This window comes from Galeopterus variegatus, unplaced genomic scaffold, assembly GCF_000696425.1.
Source record: "Galeopterus variegatus unplaced genomic scaffold, G_variegatus-3.0.2 Scaffold521, whole genome shotgun sequence".
Classification (NCBI taxonomy): domain Eukaryota; kingdom Metazoa; phylum Chordata; class Mammalia; order Dermoptera; family Cynocephalidae; genus Galeopterus; species Galeopterus variegatus.
In genome coordinates this window covers 181,368-200,663 of record NW_007726632.1, presented here as the reverse complement: position 1 = coordinate 200,663, position 19,296 = coordinate 181,368, and the positions used below count along the sequence as shown (strand labels likewise).

The window sequence follows — 19,296 nt, the reverse complement described above, 5'->3', positions numbered from 1 at the left end:
CAACATAATCTTTTCATCAAAGCAACTGGTAAAACCACTGGGATCTGATATTGTTTTGTTGGCAACTTGTCAAAATTGTCATTTGGTTAAAAAAATTTTATAGATTTACATAACCTACAAATATATATGCGATCTATACCACTAATAATCATTAATAAAGTGTTGCCCAGTAAAGCTTTCAGAGTTCCCTCCCCCAGATGGGTTTGCACCTGCAGAATGAAGGAGTGGTAATTAGACAGCAGGGCTGGGAGGTGACTGAGCCAGGGACAGGCTGGGGGAGCCTGTCTACAACCCTAATAAGGCAAACGCAGCAATTTGGCTTCTTCCCAGAGTTGCTCTTTTTCTCAGGGTTTTCCTGGGACCCTCCCTCCCCCATTCTCCTTCTCCTGACTCCCCCCATTCCTCACCCCAAACACACACATTGCCTGGCCTGGATCCACAGTTGCCAGAGCCTGGATCAGTCAAAGAGGTAAACTGAGGCTGACCTAGCAACACCACAGAGCAGGCCTATCAGTTCCCAGGGGCTAAGCCCAGCACAGACTCTCTCCACCGCTGCTCTGAAACTTGGAAAGGGTGAGCTGGACAGAATCCTGGCCCCCGCCAGACTCACTATCCCTCCTCTGAGCCCAGGGCACTAAGGAAGACTCGGAGGCTGGAGGCCCAAGGGCCTTGGCTCTGCTGCTTAGTGCCCCTGCACCTCTGCCCTGCAGGCTCCCAGCGAGTATGAGACGAGTCCAGAGCAGCTCTTCTACCGGATCGCCCACCTAAACCGCGGGCAGCAGTACTTGCTGTGGGTGGCCGCCGTCACCTCTGCTGGCCGGGGCAACGGCAGTGAGAAGGTCACCATAGAGCCTGCCGGCAAGGGTGAGAAGCCTGGGACTGGGGGCAGAGGAACTTCCAGAAGCTCCTTTCTAGAATTCTGATTCTCCCCCAATAGGGACTCTCTCCCCTCCACCCTATCTGTGACCTGGCTGTGGGCAGCTGGCCACTCACCTCCCTCCTGCGTCCACCAAGCCTGGGCCTCTGCTGCCCCCTGACTCCAGGAAAGCTTCATAACAGGCTGCAGCCAGCACACTGCCCGGGCCGTGGTCAAGGTGCTCCTGGTTCCTCCACTGCAAACCCTACTCCTGGCTGGAAAGAAAGGGGTCACCCCCACCCCCAACCCAAAGCTAAGACCTTGGCCCAATGCTCAGCTCCTCCAGAGGGAGCTGCGGCAGGGTACACCGCTTCCACAGAGCAGTTGAGCCTCAGAAGAGAGCGCCCCACACTGAAGCCTGCACACCTCAGGCAGAGGCGGATCTGCCGATTGCTGATTCGTTCAATCAGCAGACATTTACAGAGAGCATGTTGAGAAAGAGGCTCTGGGTGAGGCAAAGACCTTCTAGGGCGTGCCCCACTGACCTGGACCAGAGTGTGGCTTGGGGGCGCAGCCCACTTTTCAGGGGAATGGCAGTTCTGAGGCCTCAACCCAAGATCAAGACGGGGCAGCCACGCAGGTGGAGCTGCCAGGCCATGGGGCTGTCCCAACCCTGGGGCATAGGAATTGACCACAACGAGGCCAGGACTATAGATCTTCTACTTGACTGGGTTTCCCTGGGCCCTTCCACTTGCCCCGTCTCCTCCTCCAGCCATGACTTACCCTCCTGACTCTCTAGTCCTGGGGTCCCAGGGCCCAGGTGAGGATGGAGCGGTGCCTGCTCAGCCCAGCCACCCTTCCTGGGGTGACTTGAACTTCCCTTGGTTCAGGCACAAGAGGCATCAACCCTACCCTGCTGCAGGCTCAGGGCCAGCCAGCACCTAACTGAGGGCCTATGGTGGGCCAGGGGCTTCCACCTGCTCTGCCAGCAGGGTTGGTTGTCCCAGTCTGCAGTTGGACAGTCTGTGACAGGAGTGGCATGGCCTGCAAAGACAGTTGGGAAGTGGTGGGCTGCTCTCCTCGCTCCAAGTCAGGGCTCTCTCCACATGGCCTCAGCACATCTTACCTCCCCTTGTCCTTCCTCCGGGGCACTATCAACCCCTTCTCTGGAACTCATCTCCCTCAGGAGGGAAGGGGCCTAGAGTCCACCATCCCCCTAGGACAGACAGCTGGCACCGGCCCAGAGGCAGGGGTCCAAGGGCGTGGGTGTCTTGGCAGAAGCTTGCCTTCTGCTCCCTTAAATACTCATGTAACAGATTGCTAGAGGGCTTTGTACTTCCTACAACATATTTACACATCTTTCCCCCACAGCTACCCAGCGAGGTAGGGGAGACAAGCACTGCCGTCCCCCTTCCCCATCTCACACATGCATACACACTCACACACACGTCCACACACTCACACATACACACCAGACATACCCATACATACACTTGCATATACACACACATTCCCATGCATACATACGCACTAACATATACATACAGATTTTCATCCATACACAGTCGCACACATACACATATGTGCACACAAATGCATACGCACACACATGTAGCTACACAGCATGCACACACACATACACATACACACTCACATTCACACACACAAGCTGAGACACACAGAGGTTCAGGAAGCCAACCCCAGCCCTGTGGCAGAACCAGGTCTGGAACGCATGCACACACACATACACATACACACTCACATTCACACACACAAGCTGAGACACACAGAGGCTCAGGAAGCCAACCCCAGCCCTGTGGCAGAACCAGGTCTGGAACGGGGTCTCTGGAGAACTGTCCACTGCCCGTGAGGCCCCCTAGGCTTCCCTCTGCCCTGCCCATCTGTCTGGCCACTGGTGGCCCCCACTGTCCCAAGCGGCCCCTCTCCCCCCCCTCAGCAGCTCCCCCAGGCCTTGTCTACTCTCCAGGAGCCCCATCGCCCCTGGCACTGCCCTCACCAGAGATCAGACCCCGGCCCTGCACAAGCCTCTCAACTGCCCTCCACTCACCCATTAACTTCCCTCTGCCCAAGAAGGGCCCCGGCTTGTGGGCTGGCTCTGCCCTCTGAGGCACTTGGTCGCTGGGCTCCTTTAAATCAGCCTGGCACTCACCTTCTCACTGGCCTTCTGTGATGCTGCTTACATGGCGTTCCTCTGCCTTTCTCAGAGACATTCCTTTCCTCTCCTCTGCCCATGCGCTTTTGACCTCAGGATTGTGTGGCTTCTCTGTCAGTCTGTGTCCCGTCCTGGTAGCTGCATCACTCCTGCCAGTGCCTCCCAAATTGGTGTCTCTGGTCCAGACCTCCCTCTTACTCTCCAGAACAGGGACACCAGTACATTCCAGCTACCCCACAGGGGTCCCACCAGTGTTTTGGGTTGGGCATGAGGCAGAGTCTTCCAGTCTCTCCTGCCAAACCCACCCCTCCTCCTTGAGCCTCGTCTCCATGAGGGCACCATTGTACAGCTGGCTGACCCAGCCAGCGCCACGGAGGCCTCCTCACCTCCCCCCATCTCTTCCCAAAACCAAACAGATCCCAGGTCCTGTCGGTTCTTCTTCTGAGCCCCTGACCTCCTGCCACTGCCACACATCACTAGCACTGTGGCCACCATCTTGTCCTTCGGACCACTGCCACCAAACCACCTCTGCAGGCAGCAGTGGATTTGTCTGATCTGCATTGGAGCATGTCACTAGTAACTTATCAGCCTCAGGGGCTTCCTGGAGAGGACGTCCAACCTCTGTTCTGCCAGCAGAGCCTTCCATGATCCACTCTTGCCCATCCCCCTTGACTCACCCTGAGCATCGGGACCCCGGGGTCACACTTGCCAGCTGCTGCTGGCCTCCGTGTCCCACTCAGTGCTGTTCCCTCTTCCTGATGCGCCTTTCCTTCTCTGCATAGTGAACTTCTTCTTAGCCTTCAAGTCAGAGCTTCCAATTCCAGAAGCCTGTCCCTGCCAGCACCCACTTAGCAGAGCACCTGCTCGTCCTGCGTGCTCCCTCCACGCCAGTACCTACCCCACCGCAGTGTGATGCACCCTGTAATGATTTTTTCTTTTTAAGTATCTGTCTCCCTCTTGGACACTGAGCAACTTGAGGACAAGGACTAGATTTTGTTCATTTCTTGAATCCTCAAAGCCTTGTGTGATACCTGCCCCATAGTTGGTACTCGATAAATGTCTGTTGACTCAATGACTCACAGCTGAAATTCCCTGACACCCACCCCCCACCCCAGCCCAAGGTGGAGGTCAGGTAGGGGAGCGGGGACTTGAACTGTAAATCTGGGGAGCCCTGAGAAAGTGTCCAGGGGTAGAAATGGGGTGGCCCTCATCCTCTCTTCCCTGTAGCCCCAGCAAAGATCATCTCATTTGGGGGCACCGTGACGACACCCTGGATGAAAGACGTCCGACTGCCATGCAATTCAGTGGGAGATCCAGCCCCTGCTGTGAAGTGGACCAAGGACAGGTGTGTGGTGGGACCCTGGAGGGATGGAGTGACCCAGAGGGGGTACAGTAGAAGAGTCATGATGAGGAGAGATGGGTGTCCCTCCCTTCCAGCTGACTCGGGGGCCTCCAGGCTTCTGGAGGTTCGGGATACATGGACACTGCTCTCACAAGCAGGCCTGGCCTCCCTGGCCCCTCTCTGTGGGGAGCCAAGGACCTCCCTTCTCTGAGTGGTTGAAGAGGCCAAGGTTGCTGGATACCCCCAGAAGTGCTGAGCAAGCCCCAAGAACCCAGGGTTCCCTGCAAGCCCCCTTCCACCTGCAGCCTCACTTGCCTACACACCTGGGGGAGGGCCAGCACGAGGGGTGTTTGCCATAACCCATCCTGCCCCCTTGTCCTGGCAGTGAAGACTCAGCCATCCCTGTGTCCATGGACGGGCACCGGCTCATCCACACCAACGGCACGCTGCTGCTGCGTGCAGTGAAGGCGGAGGACTCGGGCTACTACACCTGCACGGCCACCAACACTGGTGGCTTTGACACCATCATCGTCAACCTTCTGGTGCAAGGTGAGACACTGCAAGGCAGGTGGCTTGGGCAGGGACGGGGATAGAGGAGGGGTAGGAATTCCATCAAGTGAGAGCAAGGGCTATTGAATGGAAGAAAAAGACACACTGCGGTGGAGACAGGCCCTTTGCGGAACAGGGTGCAAATGGAAGGGGGGCAGGAGGCTGGACAGGAGAATGAGCAGGAGTGGGGGACATGCCCAGGACCGGGAAGAGCCGGTACCTTCCCTCCTGCTAGGGCGTTCCCCCACACCCCTGTCTGTCCGCGGAGTTAACCCTTTGTGCTGAGGGCTGGTGGCCTTCCCCTCACAGTTCCCCCGGACCAGCCCCGCCTCACTGTCTCCAAAACCTCAGCTTCGTCCATCACCCTGACCTGGATTCCAGGGGACAATGGGGGAAGTTCCATCCGAGGTGAGGAGTGGTCTGGACAAGAAGGGGAAAACGGGAAGGAATTCTGGGCCCCAGGGCAGAGGAAGGGCTTCACCACTCCTGCCATTTGTCCCTGTAACACCCAAGAAATGATGGAGGTAGTGATTCTGCCACAGGAGGTCACCAGGTGCCATGGCAAGTGCACTGGCCTGGGTGTCTGGGTTTGAGTATGCCCCCCGGCCCCTTGCCATTTGTGAGCTGTGTGGACCTGAAGAATCCTTTCCTCTCTGGGCCTCAGTTTCCCAATCTGTCAAAGTGGACAAACATACAGGATCAGTGCTTCTCAAGCTTGAATGTGAATATGAATCACCAGAGAATCTTGTAAAAATGCAGATTCCAATTCAGAAGGTCTAGGGTCAGGCTGAGAATTTGCATTTCTCACAAGCTCCCAGGTAATGCTGACACTGCTGGTCAGGGGACCACATGAAGTAATAAGGTTCTAAATCATATCCCTTTTAAGCCTCACAACACTGGTTTCCTACTCCCCTCCCCCACCTTGGCTACTAAACCCTAACACTAGAGCTAAAGAGAGAAAGCAGGACCAGGGACTGGACCCAGGTCGTTCCTGTTTTGCATCTGATTTGCATGTGCCCCCTCCCAATGGCCAAGGGCTCGACTCTGTCCCCTGCCTGGGGCCAGTCCCCACACGACGCCTATTGGGGTGTCCCGGGCTGGGCTTCTGCTGCCCCACCCTGCACCCCCCTGAGCCAGGCAAACCCCCGACAGGCTTCGTGCTGCAGTACTCGGTGGACAACAGTGAGGAGTGGAAGGATGTGTTCATCAGCTCGAGTGAGCGGTCCTTCAAGCTGGACAGCCTCAAGTGTGGCACGTGGTACAAGGTGAAGCTGGCGGCCAAGAACAGCGTGGGCTCTGGGCGCATCAGCGAGATCATCGAGGCCAAGACCCACGGGCGGGGTGAGGCCCACGGGTGGGGTGGGGATGGAGAGACCGGCCCAGGGAGGAGGCAGGTGCGGTGCAGGGGCCCAGGGTATGGGGATGGAAGACAGCTGAGATGGGGAAGGAGAGGCCCAGGGATGCAGGGAGGCTGAAGGGAGGAGACCCAGCGTCGTCCCCATCAATAGAGTATCTCAATGAATCGCGTTAGGAAAAACTGCCCCATTTCCCCTACAGGGTGGCAGAGGGTGGCACTCCCTTCTTCCCCACTCTCTCTTCCTCCTCTGCTGAAGCCTCTCTCCAGGTCCTTCCATCTCTTCCCTCTTTTCCCTCTCCTCCTCTTCCTCCTCTGCTCCCCCAGGCATCCCCACTCACATTTGTGTCAACCACTGATCCCCTGGAGGCACCACAGTCCCAGCTGCCCCAGGGAAATCCTTTCCAGCCCAGACAAATCCCCCCTCCCCCTCAGTCTGTCTCTCTAACCTCTTTCTCTCCCTCTGGTCCCCCAGAGCCCTCCTTCAGCAAAGACCAACACCTCTTCACCCACATCAACTCCACGCATGCTCGGCTTAACCTGCAGGGCTGGAACAACGGGGGCTGCCCTATCACAGCCATTGTCCTGGAGTACCGGCCCAAGGGGACCTGGGCCTGGCAGGGCCTCCGGGCCAACAGCTCCGGGGAGGTGTTTCTGACCGAACTGCGAGAGGCCACGTGGTACGAGCTACGCATGAGGGCTTGCAACAGTGCTGGCTGCGGCAACGAGACTGCCCAGTTTGCCACCCTGGACTACGATGGCAGTGAGTCAGAAGGGTGGGAGGGGCAGCACAGGGGCCAGAGCAGTGTGGTGCCAGGGAAGCTGGCAGAGTGGCAGGCACACAGACAGACAAATAGGAAGGAGTACAGTCAGGGGAGAGGCTGACAGACTGGGGAAGGGCAGATGGGCAAATGGGCAGATGCACCAGTGGCCAGTACAGACAGACAGACAGGCAAACTAAAGATGGAGCATCTCTGAAGGTGCAAGCTCCCACTGCTTCAGGGAAATGAAGAGGAAGACGGCGATGTAGGTGAGGTCCTGCTCTCTATGAACTATCAGCCAGGATGGGATAGCCTGTGCTGTGATAACAAAGACTAAAAGCTTGGTGGCTTAACCCAATAAAGATTTGTTTCTTGCTCTCATGAAGTCCTGTGACGGTTGGCTGGCCACCATCATTTAGATATGCCATCTTGAACACCGAGCCTCCAAGGTCACCAGAGGTAGAAAAGGCACACCAGTTCTTCACTGCCTTGGCCAGGAGGTGGCGCTCAGCCCTTCTGTTCACACTTGTCTAGAACTAGTCACGAGGTTCTAATCTAACTGCAAGGAAGTCTGGGAAATACATAAACATGTGGATATTTGGTGAGCACTTAACTGATGTCTGCCGCATGGGGATACCTCACACACATGCACACATACACACACATGCACACAGATAAACGTTAAAGGCACATAGAAGACTGAATTCAAAGAGACCCATTGTCACAAGCTAAATCCACCTATGTGTTAAGGAAACAGAATAAAAGCAGTATCAGAAGGGGAAGGGCTCAAACAGAAGGCTTCGTGAAGAAGATGACTCTTAAGCAAAGCTCTAAGAACAGACAAGGACCAGGGCTTGGCAGAGGATTATGTCAGCAGGAGAGTTTAGCATTGCCTCCCTGCAGGCACCCAAGATTAGCAGATTTTGTCCACAGGACGAGGAGCCGGGAAAGAATGCAGGGTTTTTAGTGGTCTTTGTCCCTATGAGGGAAAGAGAACCCAGGATCCACTCCCCTGACTTCTCCCTACTGTGTTTCTCCTTTGCCCCCCACCCCCCACCCCATGCCCCTATGGATATGGGAATGTAATCCACCCTCTAGGAATGAACACCGAACTCCAGCAGGCAGGAGACTGACTAACTCTGAGAGACTTCGGGCTAATTCTAAAACAGGACCAGGAGGTCATTAATAAAATGCAACGTAAAAACTACACAACTGTTCATGGCTGTTCTGATGAGACCAGAATGTGGGGGAGCAGAGGGGGGAGGGTCGGGCTCTGCGCCAGGATGTAGAGGTCAGAGATCAAGGACAGCACAAGAGGCCAGAGCGCTTCCCCATCCATGGGACTCTGCACAGCACTTGGCTCATAGGGACCTCTGATTCCCTTCTTTACCCCCATTCAGGCACCATCCCACCCATCAAGTCTGCTCAAGGTGAAGGCGATGATGTGAAGAAGCTGTTCACCATCGGCTGCCCGGTCATTCTGGCCACGCTGGGGGTGGCCTTGCTCTTCATTGTACGCAAGAAGAGAAAGGAGAAGCGGCTGAAGCGGCTCCGAGGTGGGGGAGTTTCCTACGGGCTTCCCAGGAGGGGTGTTGACTCATTTACACTGGCCACCCTCCATTGAGAACACCATCTGGATGAGAGAGAGTGCCTGTGTCCCCTTAAAGGAAGAGCTGCCACGCAAACCCTCTGAAGCCTACTTACTTATGTACTGCCCCCAGGACTTTGTGCCTGCCCCAACCAGGGCTAACATTTAGAGGCACACACTGGTAAAGCCACGTTGTTAAGATATTTAAACATTTCCATGTTGGTTGGTAAATAGATGCTGCTTCCTTCCACCTTGGATGCTCATTCTCTCACAAAAGATCTCCGTGGCTTTCCTAGGATCCATCCACTAAAGAGTAGACCTGCAGGTGGTCTCAGGGACCCTGCTCGGTTCTGACTGAGCAGTTTCCATGTCATGTCAGGCGTTAAATATTTTGAATATCATCCCCTTTTCCAACACCTGATACTACAGCCTGGCATGAATGGGTCTGATTCACCTCGATTTTCAGTAGGCCTAACTAGGAGTCTGGAACCTACAACTTGCTTCATAAATGTTTGTTCACTCATTTGGAAAACATTTATTGAATCTGCTGCATTGTAAATGCTACCAGATGTTAGTCATATAGAGATTAATGAAGAAGAGACAGCTCATCCCTTATAGAGTTCATAGTCTAATGTGAAAAGCCAGGAGACAATTGTAGCACAGAAGAGGGAATGTCTAATGCTCCCCAGGTGTTCAGAATTCGGTGGATGGATGAATGCACAGTTCAATAGATGGTTGGATGGTGGATGGATGGATGGATGAATGGGTAGGTGGATGACTGGTCAGATGAGTAGTTATGTGGTTGGATGGATGGTTGAATGAACAAGATTGGACAGATAGATGGTTGGATGGATGGACGGATGGATTGTTGAATGGATATATAATGTCTGATTGTGTGAACAGTTGGATAGATGGGTGAATGATTGACTGGATGCTTTGATGGATGGATAGATGAATGGATGGAAATTTTGTGGTATAAATGGATGACATGATGGATGGATGGTTGTATGGTTGGATGAAAGAATTGTTGGAATGGTGGGATGACAATGACTGAAGAATGCTTGGATGGATGGGTAGGTGGATGGTAGTATGGATGGTTGAATGGATACTGGATATATAAATGGAAGGATGAATGGGTGGATGGTTGGATAGTTGGATAGATGGTTGGATGGATGGATAAATGACTAGTTGAATAGGTGGATAATGAATGAATGATTGGATGGATGAATGGATAATTGGATGGATGGGTGGACAGATGGTTGAATGGATGGATGGTTGAATGGATGGATGGTTGAATGGGTAGACGATGGATAAATGGATGGGTGGGTGGATGGCTGGATAGGATGGTTGGATAGATGAATGGATGGATATATCGTTGAACGCATGTATACAGCTATAAGGATTCACTCTAACTATAAGGATCATTCTCAGTTATCAGGGATCTAATGGATTAACTAAGCCCTTTGATTCTCCTCTCTTCCAAGTTTCTAACCTGAAAGTTCTGATCCTATTTAAGGCTTCTCTGAAACAAAGCAGGGACTCCCAAATCCATCCATGGACTTTTTGAGGACAGATGCCTTAGAAGAAGAAGTGAGCCTCTTGGTTGATAAGAGAGTTTAGTCATCTGGGCTACCCATTCACCACCTCTACTTCATATTCCACTGTCTATTTTCCCAACAGATAACTGAGGATAGACCTTCCACTGATGCCCATTTCCAGCCTGCTATGGTGTCTTGTTTAATTAGTCAATTCATGAAGCAGATGGAGCATTTGCTATGCCCCCTCTCCTTCAGGAAGAGCCTCCCTGTTAGATAAAAATCTGAGGATAGGAAAACAGACCTGAGCCAAATCCTGAATTGGGAGCAGTGAAACCTCATCATGTTTTAGGTGGTTTTGCAGGTCTCTACATTTCTCCCCCTGCCTCTTGGGAGACCAGCCCTGGCCCCATTTTGGGCAATTCTCCCACCTTGTTCCCCTGCCTCTTCCAATTGTCATCCTGCTCAAACTCCATTCTCACCCAGGCCCCTCTCTCTACTGTTTTGCAGATGCAAAGAGTTTGGCAGAAATGTTGATAAGGTAGGTATCACATTGCTGCTTCCTCCCTCCTCCCCTCCCCCTTCCACCCTGCAGGGGACACAGGAGCCTCTCTCTGTACTCCCAGAGTAGGAGACAGGCTTCTAAGATCTCACTGTCCTGCAAAGCCCCCTCCCCCAATCCCTTATGGCTGCTGAGCCACCCATCTCCAGTCCTTCTCCCCACAGCAAGAACAACCGAAGCTTTGACACCCCTGTGAAAGGCCCACCCCAGGGCCCACGGCTACACATTGACATCCCCAGGGTTCAGCTTCTTATCGAGGACAAGGAGGGCATCAAGCAGCTGGGTGAGTGACACATGACATGATCTCTCTGTCGTGCTCTGGGTCTGCTTCTCCCTGCCACAACCCATGGAGGGCAGCCACCAGCCCTCACAGCAGTGCCCAGGGCTCCAGCAGCAGCCCCATCAACAATTCAACAACCTTGGAACTCACTGAAGCTTCTTTCAAGGGCTAAGATTCCTCTTCTTTCCAATGGGGAGAATTGCTGGCCTTTCTGGGACTCAACATTGGATAAAGACAAAGAGAAATTTGGGAAGGACTCCTGGTGATTGCCCTTCTTCCCCCAGGAGATGACAAGGCCACCATTCCTGTGACGGATGCTGAGTTCAGCCAAGCTGTCAACCCGCAGAGCTTTTGTACTGGTGTCTCCTTGCACCACCCAGCCCTCATCCAGAGCACAGGACCCCTCATCGACATGTCGGACATCCGGCCAGGAACCAGTATGCATGAGCCCCTCTTCTCACATAGGGTGTCTCAGGCACAGCATGGGGCTGAGGTGATAAAAAGAGGGAGGAGGGAGCAGGATGGAATGGAATGGAGGGATAGAAGGAGCACTGGAGTCAGAGTCTGGAGACCTGAACTTCAGACTTACTAGCTGTGACCTTGGGCGTATTGCTAACTTTTTCTCACTGTGCCTCAGTTTCCTTACCTAGAAAATTTGAGAGGGTTGGGTATTCTGGCTCTTCTGTAGACTTCTGACTCTAACACTGTGACTGTGGACACAGGGCTAGACTACATCAAGAACTGTGGGGGACTGATGGACAGTCAGGAGACAGCAAGATAGAACAACACATTCTTCCCTGGGGCAGAAGGAAAAGATGGGGTGGGTGGGGAGGACCAGGATGCCGTCCCTGTCCCCACACCTCAGCTCTGCTGCTCTTCTCCTCCGGGGCCAGCTATGAGGTCAGGAGGGCAGCATGGTCAGCATTCCCAGGGAGCTTCTGTGTCTGCTTCTGCTCCCTACTGCCCTTTCTGGTAAGTGCCAGCCACCTGAGCCCAAGTGCCCTCAGATGGAGGGTGCAATCTCACTTCCCTCTGTGCAGATCCAGTGTCTAGGAAGAATGTGAAGTCAGCCCACAGCACTCGGAACCGGTACTCGAGCCAGTGGACCCTGACCAAGTGCCAGGCCTCCACACCCGCCCGCACCCTCACCTCCGACTGGCGCACTGTGGGCTCCCAGCATGGTGTCACTGTCACTGAGAGTGACAGCTACAGTGCCAGCCTGTCCCAGGACACAGGTGTGCCTAGGGCCTTGCCCGCATCCTGCCCACCCTCCTCCAGTTCCCCATCATCTATTTCCACCTTCCATTCTTCCCAACTCCTACCTACCAGCTCCGGGGGTCCAAGGCACAAGTCAGTTTATTTCCAGCTGGCCACTGACTCACTGTGTAGCCAAGACAAAAAACACCTGAACTCACTGAATTCTGCTTAGTCAAGGAATTCATTTTTTTCTCCCAAAACACTATCAGAAAAAAATGGTGCAGAGGATGTTTGTGGAAGAAAGGGCTGACTGTTTTGGGGGTAGTTGCTTATTTTCAGGAATGAAAGAAGTTCTGCCCTTTATTAGCCTAAGATCCCACTTCTGCCACCACTACCACCTTCACTGAGGAAGAGCAGGATCTTCTGAGCCTGGTCCCCTCCATAGCCAGGCTTTCAGATGGCTGCTGGGGTTAGGGGTGGGGGAACTGCTCAGCCTGGTCTCATTTACACCCTTCTTCCCATTACCCACTCCTTTTCTCTTAACCCCGCACCTTCCATCTCCCCAGACAAAGGTCGGAACAGCATGGTATCTACGGAGAGTGCCTCTTCTACCTATGAGGAGCTGGCCCGAGCCTATGAGCACGCCAAGCTGGAGGAGCAGCTGCAGCATGCCAAGTTTGAGATAACTGAGTGCTTCATCTCCGACAGCTCCTCTGACCAGATGACCACAGGCACCAACGAGAACGCTGACAGCATGACGTCCATGAGCACACCCTCAGAGCCCGGCATCTGCCGCTTCACCTCCTCCCCACCCAAGCCCCAGGATGCTGACCGGGGCAAAAATGTGGCTGTGCCCATCCCTCACCGGGCCAACAAGAGTGAGTGCTCAGACCACCTCCCCTCCTGTGCCCCTGGCCCCCAGACCCATGAGCCCTAGTTAGAGATAGTGCTACCAACACCTGGATCCTGCTAGTTTGGCTCCTTGGCAGTGCAGGGTAGTGCAAAGAGCAAGGGCTTGGGAGCAAGCAGATCAGGGCCTACATTCTGGCTCAACCTCTTCATATCTCTGTGGCCTTGGGCAAGTCATTTAGCCTCTCTGGCCTTAATTTTCTCATTTACAGAATGCAAATGACAGTATCTACTTTGTATTGTCATAATAAGCATTACAAATTATATACATGCCTGACACATAGTAGGGTCTCATTAAGTAGTGATCACTCCCATAATCTAAAGCTATGCCAGGATGGAGAGATACCCCTATGGGGTCAGCTGCCCAATAGCCTCTGGTCTCAGTGCTATTTGAACTTAATCCAGACCCAAAGGATCAATCCTAGCATCTCAGCTCACGGTGGTCATAGCTCATGGTGGGCAGTGACCTGGCCTACCTAGAAACCACCTGGCCCCAGGAGCCTGGCCAGAGGTTGGTAGGGCAGGTCTAGGATTACCAGGGAGAGTCCATCAGCAAATATTGGGGTCACAGCATGCAAGGCCCACAGACTGTGGAACAATGTAGAGTCTGGTCTGCTTGGCACTAAGCATGCTAAGTGATCATGCTAACTGAGGGGGGTGGTCATCTAGGCAAGAAACTGGAGTAATCGAAAATACAAGGACATTGGAGACTAGTGGCCCTGAATGATATCCCCACCCCTTCTAGCTGAGTGAATTTGAGCAAATTATTTAATCTTTCTGAACCTCAGTTTCCTCACTTATAGGAATATCAGTTAATCACCGCAGGCAGATATGACCAATCCAGGGGGTTGTTGAGAAAAATCTAGGGAAAGTGCCTAGCACAGGATATCCCCACCCCTTCTAGCTGAGTGAATTTGAGCAAATTATTTAATCTTTCTGAACCTCACTTTCCTCACTTATAGGAATATCAGTTAATCACCGCAGGCAGATATGACCAATCCAGGGGGTTGTTGAGAAAAATCTAGGGAAAGTGCCTAGCACAGCTGACAGGTGATAGAGGCCCATTTACAGGTGGGGGTGCTCACAGGTCAGAGGGATCAGGATGTGGAGGCCCTAGACACATGTCATATGAAGGCAGTTTAAGAAACTAGGAACATTCCACCTGGAGAATAGGGGATCATGGGGGAGAGGGGGACATGTAGCTGGCTTCAAACATCTGGATGGCTGCTGTGGGAAAGAAGGGGACGTCTTGCTCTGTGAGTCCTCAGAGGACAGAGCCAGGCTCAATGGGGGAAGTGACAGGGAGTGAAATTCCTCTCCTGCTCAAGGAAAGAAAAGCTTTCTAACAGGCAGAGCTGCTGGGAAATCCTTGTCTTTACAAGTAGTGAGCTTTAGAAGTAGTGAGCTCTCTACCACCTGAAAGTAGTGATCACTGAACAATTAATATCAATTTATTGAGCAATTACTATATGTGCCAGCCACTGTATTACAGCACTTCACATACTTTATCTCATTCACTCTTCACAATATTCCTGTGGGGAAACATGACGATCTGCATTTCACAGATGAGGAAACTAAGGCTAGAGGGGTCAAATACCTGGTGGGGGGTCGGGGGTTGAACAATCTGTTTCCCAGAGGCCTCTGCTTCTAACGTCTTCTCCCCCTGTGATTCCAGGTGACTATTGCAACCTGCCCCTGTATGCCAAGTCGGAGGCCTTCTTCCGAAAGGCAGACGGACGCGAGCCCTGCCCCATGGTCCCACCCCGCGAGGCCTCCATCCGGAACCTGGCTCATGGGTGCAATATGAAATCCGCCATTTCAGTGGGAGTTGTTGATTCGATAAAACTTTATTTCTCACATATGCAACAGTCCAACGCAAATCCAGTTTCCTGAGCTGCTCGCCTCCAAACAATGACTCGGGTCCAGGCTACTTCCATCTCCCCCAGCTCTGCTCTTTCCTAAGTCCCTTCTCGTGGAAAGTGTTTAATGGCTCAGGCTGGAAGTGACTTATATCACTTCTTTCTACATCCCATTGGCTAGAGCTCAGTCACATGGCTCACCTAGCTGCAAGGGATACTGGGAAATGTAGTCCAGCCATGTGCCCAGGAGGAAAAGGAAAACATTTGGATTAAAAAACGATCCAGTCTGTGCCTGAATTATTATTGTCTTCACTATTTCTGTTATTATTCAGAACTAGTAGCTTTTTGAATATTTTCTCAAATCCTCACCCTTTGTCCCATCTCCAAAGAGAAACACTCCAAACAATTCCCCGTAAACAATAGGATCAGGTCCAATGCCTTTGGCCGAGCATTTCCAGAGTTCAAAATATGGTGCAATCAGTGGGATATGGGGTGTGGAAATGAACCTTGAAGATCATCCCCATTTTAGGACCTGAGGGAGGAGGCTAGGGGAAGGTGAGAGGCTCTGCCTGGCGTGGCTGGAAGGCTTCCTAAAAGAGGCATTGATGCTGTGGCTTTGAAAAAAGCACCCCACCCCCGCCGAGCCCCCTGCTGCCCCCAGCGCTGCCCCACCGGCCCCCAGCACCGAGCCTCCGCGGGGCGGGGGCCCACACACCAAAATGGGGGGCTCCAGGGACTCACTTCTCGAGATGAGCACGTCGGGGGTTGGGCGGTCTCAGAAGCAGGGGGCTGGGGCTTACTCCAAATCCTACACCCTGGTGTAGGGCACCAGCTTATGCTTGGACCTCCAGCACCTCCAGCCCTCACACCAACTTGGCTGTTTTCCTGCATTATTTATATTAAACTGACACACAAAAACCAAGCAACGACAAAAAAGAAAACCCCCAAGTCATGAACACTTGTACATAGAACTCTTTTGTACAAATGAAACTATTTTCTTCTTCTCCATGAAGCCAGGGCACAAAGAATTTGACAGTACAAGTCAAATCCCCCACCCCACAAAATATGTGTGGAGATATATATACATATATAGAGAGATGGGAACACATCAACGAGCTATATATCTATATGTTTCTCTCACCTTATTTTGAGAAAGGCACAAAGACTCAGCAATTTTTTCCCTCCTACTCACCCCCCTCCCATCTAGGTGGTTTTGACAAACACCAAAATCCCAACTCAGAGACACTGCATGCGATTTTACTGTTCCAAGAAAACCAGGAGTTGCTTCAATTTGCAGATGCTTATGTGTTAATACCTTTTTCTATGAAAAAAGACCCAGCGCCGTGTGCAATAAAGGTTATGTTTCTACGTGGTGGCTTTTTTCCCATCTGGCGAGGGCCAGTGGGGAGAGGGGAAAGACCCCTCTACCAGGCCGTCTGTGTCTCATGGAGAGACTTTGTGAGAAGCCTGGGCTTTTGCTCAGCACTTGAAGCTTTTTGAAAAGCCTTCAGTTAGCTGAGGTGCATCCGTGGACGCCTCTTCTGTTCTCAGATCTGTGCTGGGCTCTAAGGGGAGACTGCTGTGTGGCTTTGAGCAAGCTCCCAAACCCCTCTGAGCCACAGTTTCTTTACCTGTAAATTGAGGGATGCTTGAAGCTGATGAAACGAGGTAACCCTGGGAGAGTGTTGGGGATGCTGGGGTAGGGGAGGGGGTGTCAACTGGCTTCTCTATTCCGGACTGCTAGCAGTTATGTGAGTGGTGCCTGTAAAGTGGGAGCGGAAGGGAGAGGTTATATATACCTTGGGGATCAGGCCATGGCTTGAAGTCATGGGCTGACTGTTAGAGCAAGGTGAGGTCAGAGATCAGAGGGGAGAGATCATCAGAGGTGGGAGGGCTGAAAAGGGCTCAGGGAGGAAGGGAATGGAGCTCAGCCAAAGAGGAGCCAGAAGGCATGCCAGGTACCTCACCTGGTTTTGTTTTTTTTTTTCCTTTTTGTCTTTTTTCGTGTCCGGCAACCGATCGCAACCCTCGGTGTTGCTCCCACACCTCGCTCAGCCAGTGAGCGGGAACCGGTCTGTATGTGGGATCCGAACCCTCGGCGGGAGCGCCCCCGCGCTCCCAAGGGGCGCCCTGCGGCAGTGCGCCCCTTGGGAGCGCGGGGGCGCTCCCGCCGAGGGTTCAGATCCCACATACAGACCGGTTCCCGTTCACTGGCTGAGCGAGGGGTGGGAGCAACACCGAGGGTTGCGATCGGTTGCCGGACACGAAAAAAGACAAAAAGGAAAAAAAAAAAAAAAAAGGGCCGGCCCGGGGGCGCACTGCCGCAGGGCGCCCCTTGGGAGCGCGGGGGCGCTCCCGCCGAGGGTTCAGATCCCACATACAGACCGGTTCCCGTTCACTGGCTGAGCGAGGGGTGGGAGCAACACCGAGGGTTGCGATCGGTTGCCGGACACGAAAAAAGACAAAAAGGAAAAAAAAAAAAAAAAAGGGCCGGCCCGGGGGCGCACTGCCGCAGGGCGCCCCTTGGGAGCGGGGGGGGCCCCCCCCCCCCCCCAAGGGGCGCACTGCCGCAGTGCGCCACCGGGCCGGCCCTTTTTTTTTTTTTTTTTTTCCTGGTTTTGGAGTTGGCCACTAGACTGCCAGGTAGAAGGAAAGGTGTCCACATGGAGGAGCCGGCAAAGGGCTGTGGGTATGCAGAGGCACTGTTCCTGACGAGGGGGTCCAGAAGGTATTCCAGAGAGGCAGCATGGGGGCTGGGCATCCAAGGATGTGAAGGTTTCGTGACAGAGAGACCTAGGGCTGGAGACTAGCAAAAGCCCAGGGTCATGAAGTCTGTGTTATGGGGGACCCCTCCCTCCACCATGGTCAGGGCCGCTGGGTGGAAAGGCAGTGCACCCGAGAAGTGCAAGGGTCTCCTGGGTTGAGCACTCCACATGGAGGCTGAGTTGTGGATCATAATCTGGAAGGCAGGTGAGTCTGGACTTGCTGTTCTCCAGTGAGAGGAAGAACTAGGAAGGGGACTGAAGGACTGGAGAGGGAAGGACTGGTGCGGTATGCAGGTGGATCGTACCTGTTAGCCTGGGCCACAGTGAGACCCTGCCTGGGATGCATGGCCCTTAATAGAAGCACCTTCAAACAGCAACTCATTCCGCAAACATTCTCTGAGCACCTGGTGTGTGCAGGATGCAGAGGAGTCCTGCCCATGAATATCCACATTACCAGGTAAGAGCTCAGCATCTTAGAGGGGAGGGGCACAGATTCTGCACTCCTTGGTATTCCTAGGCTCATGGGAAAATGTTCATCTCAGTCCCCACACCCAACTAACAGCATTAGTGAAAACAAAGGTCCTGCATTCCAGACACCTGGTGACAGTCTAGCTTCGTTCCATCTCTGGGAGGATGGGATGCCTCCCGGGACTGCGCATGCCATCTGCAGTTCTCCACTGGAACTGCAGGCACAATGATCAAACCTAGCAGTTCTGCCTAGAACTTGACTAAGAGTGCCCCTTTCCCCACCCCCGCCCCCACTCGCCAGCATGCTGGACAATGGAGGAGCAAACGTGAATCAGACCCAACTCTGACCAGCACAAGGGAATGAACAACTCCCCAGAGACTACAGTGGGCAGAAGATGGAGCCACCTGCCCAAGGGCTGCAAAGGGGAACACTCAGGAAAATACATTACGGAGCCCGATGCCATGTGCCAGGTACTGAGCAAAACCATTCCTTACATTGGCTCCTGTACCTCATTGCAGCTTTAGGAGATAGGTATCACGATTTCTATTTGACATGTGAGAAAGATGGGTTTCCAGGAGTTAAGTCACTTATCTGAGGTTAGAGGAGCAAGACGAGATGGAGATGAGATTTAAACTCAGGGGTGTCTGATCCCTTAACTGCTGACCCATACTACCTGGTGATCCCTTATTCATAGTTTAAGTTTCAGATCTGCCCCAAAGATGTTGCCAGGTGAAGAGTCCTCCGGGGTCAGGTGAGCAGGTTGGACTTACAGGCAGGTAAGCAGTTGTTGTGCAGCTGTTCATAAACAGTTTAGGCAGGTGAGCCGACATGTAGGGCTGGATGGGTCGGGGAGCGCTGCTGTACTTTACTCTGGCAAGAACCAGTGGTAGAAGGGGAGGGATTCAGCTCTGGGGGGCTGTTGGAGAAGGCCTGGGACCTGAGGTGGACTGTGTAGGAGGAGAAGGATTTGGAGAAGCAACAGAAAAGCAAAACATGAGCCAGTTTTACTTGTGTTCATTTGAGGTGGGCCCTTGACCATAAAGCATGAGATGTGGAGATTTGGATAGACTTATGCAAAATCCACACGATTTTATTTG

General features: G+C 53.1%; 1 protein-coding gene across 1 annotated transcript in view; it reads left to right on the top strand.

Annotated features, from left to right (window-relative positions):
- The window catches only part of DSCAML1 (Down syndrome cell adhesion molecule like 1), a 352,668-nt gene extending 336,335 nt beyond the window's left edge, over nt 1-16,333 (top strand). Inside the window, 14 exon segments of the mRNA XM_008569631.1 lie at nt 711-864; nt 4,257-4,374; nt 4,757-4,920; nt 5,230-5,328; nt 6,073-6,261; nt 6,750-7,037; nt 8,436-8,591; nt 10,669-10,699; nt 10,885-11,003; nt 11,285-11,437; nt 12,041-12,235; nt 12,764-13,075; nt 14,782-15,056; nt 15,592-16,333. Of these exon segments, the coding sequence (XP_008567853.1) occupies nt 711-864; nt 4,257-4,374; nt 4,757-4,920; nt 5,230-5,328; nt 6,073-6,261; nt 6,750-7,037; nt 8,436-8,591; nt 10,669-10,699; nt 10,885-11,003; nt 11,285-11,437; nt 12,041-12,235; nt 12,764-13,075; nt 14,782-15,056; nt 15,592-15,789 (2,451 nt within the window). The 3' untranslated portion in view covers nt 15,790-16,333.
- Nucleotides 16,334-19,296: the final 2,963 nt, after the last annotated feature.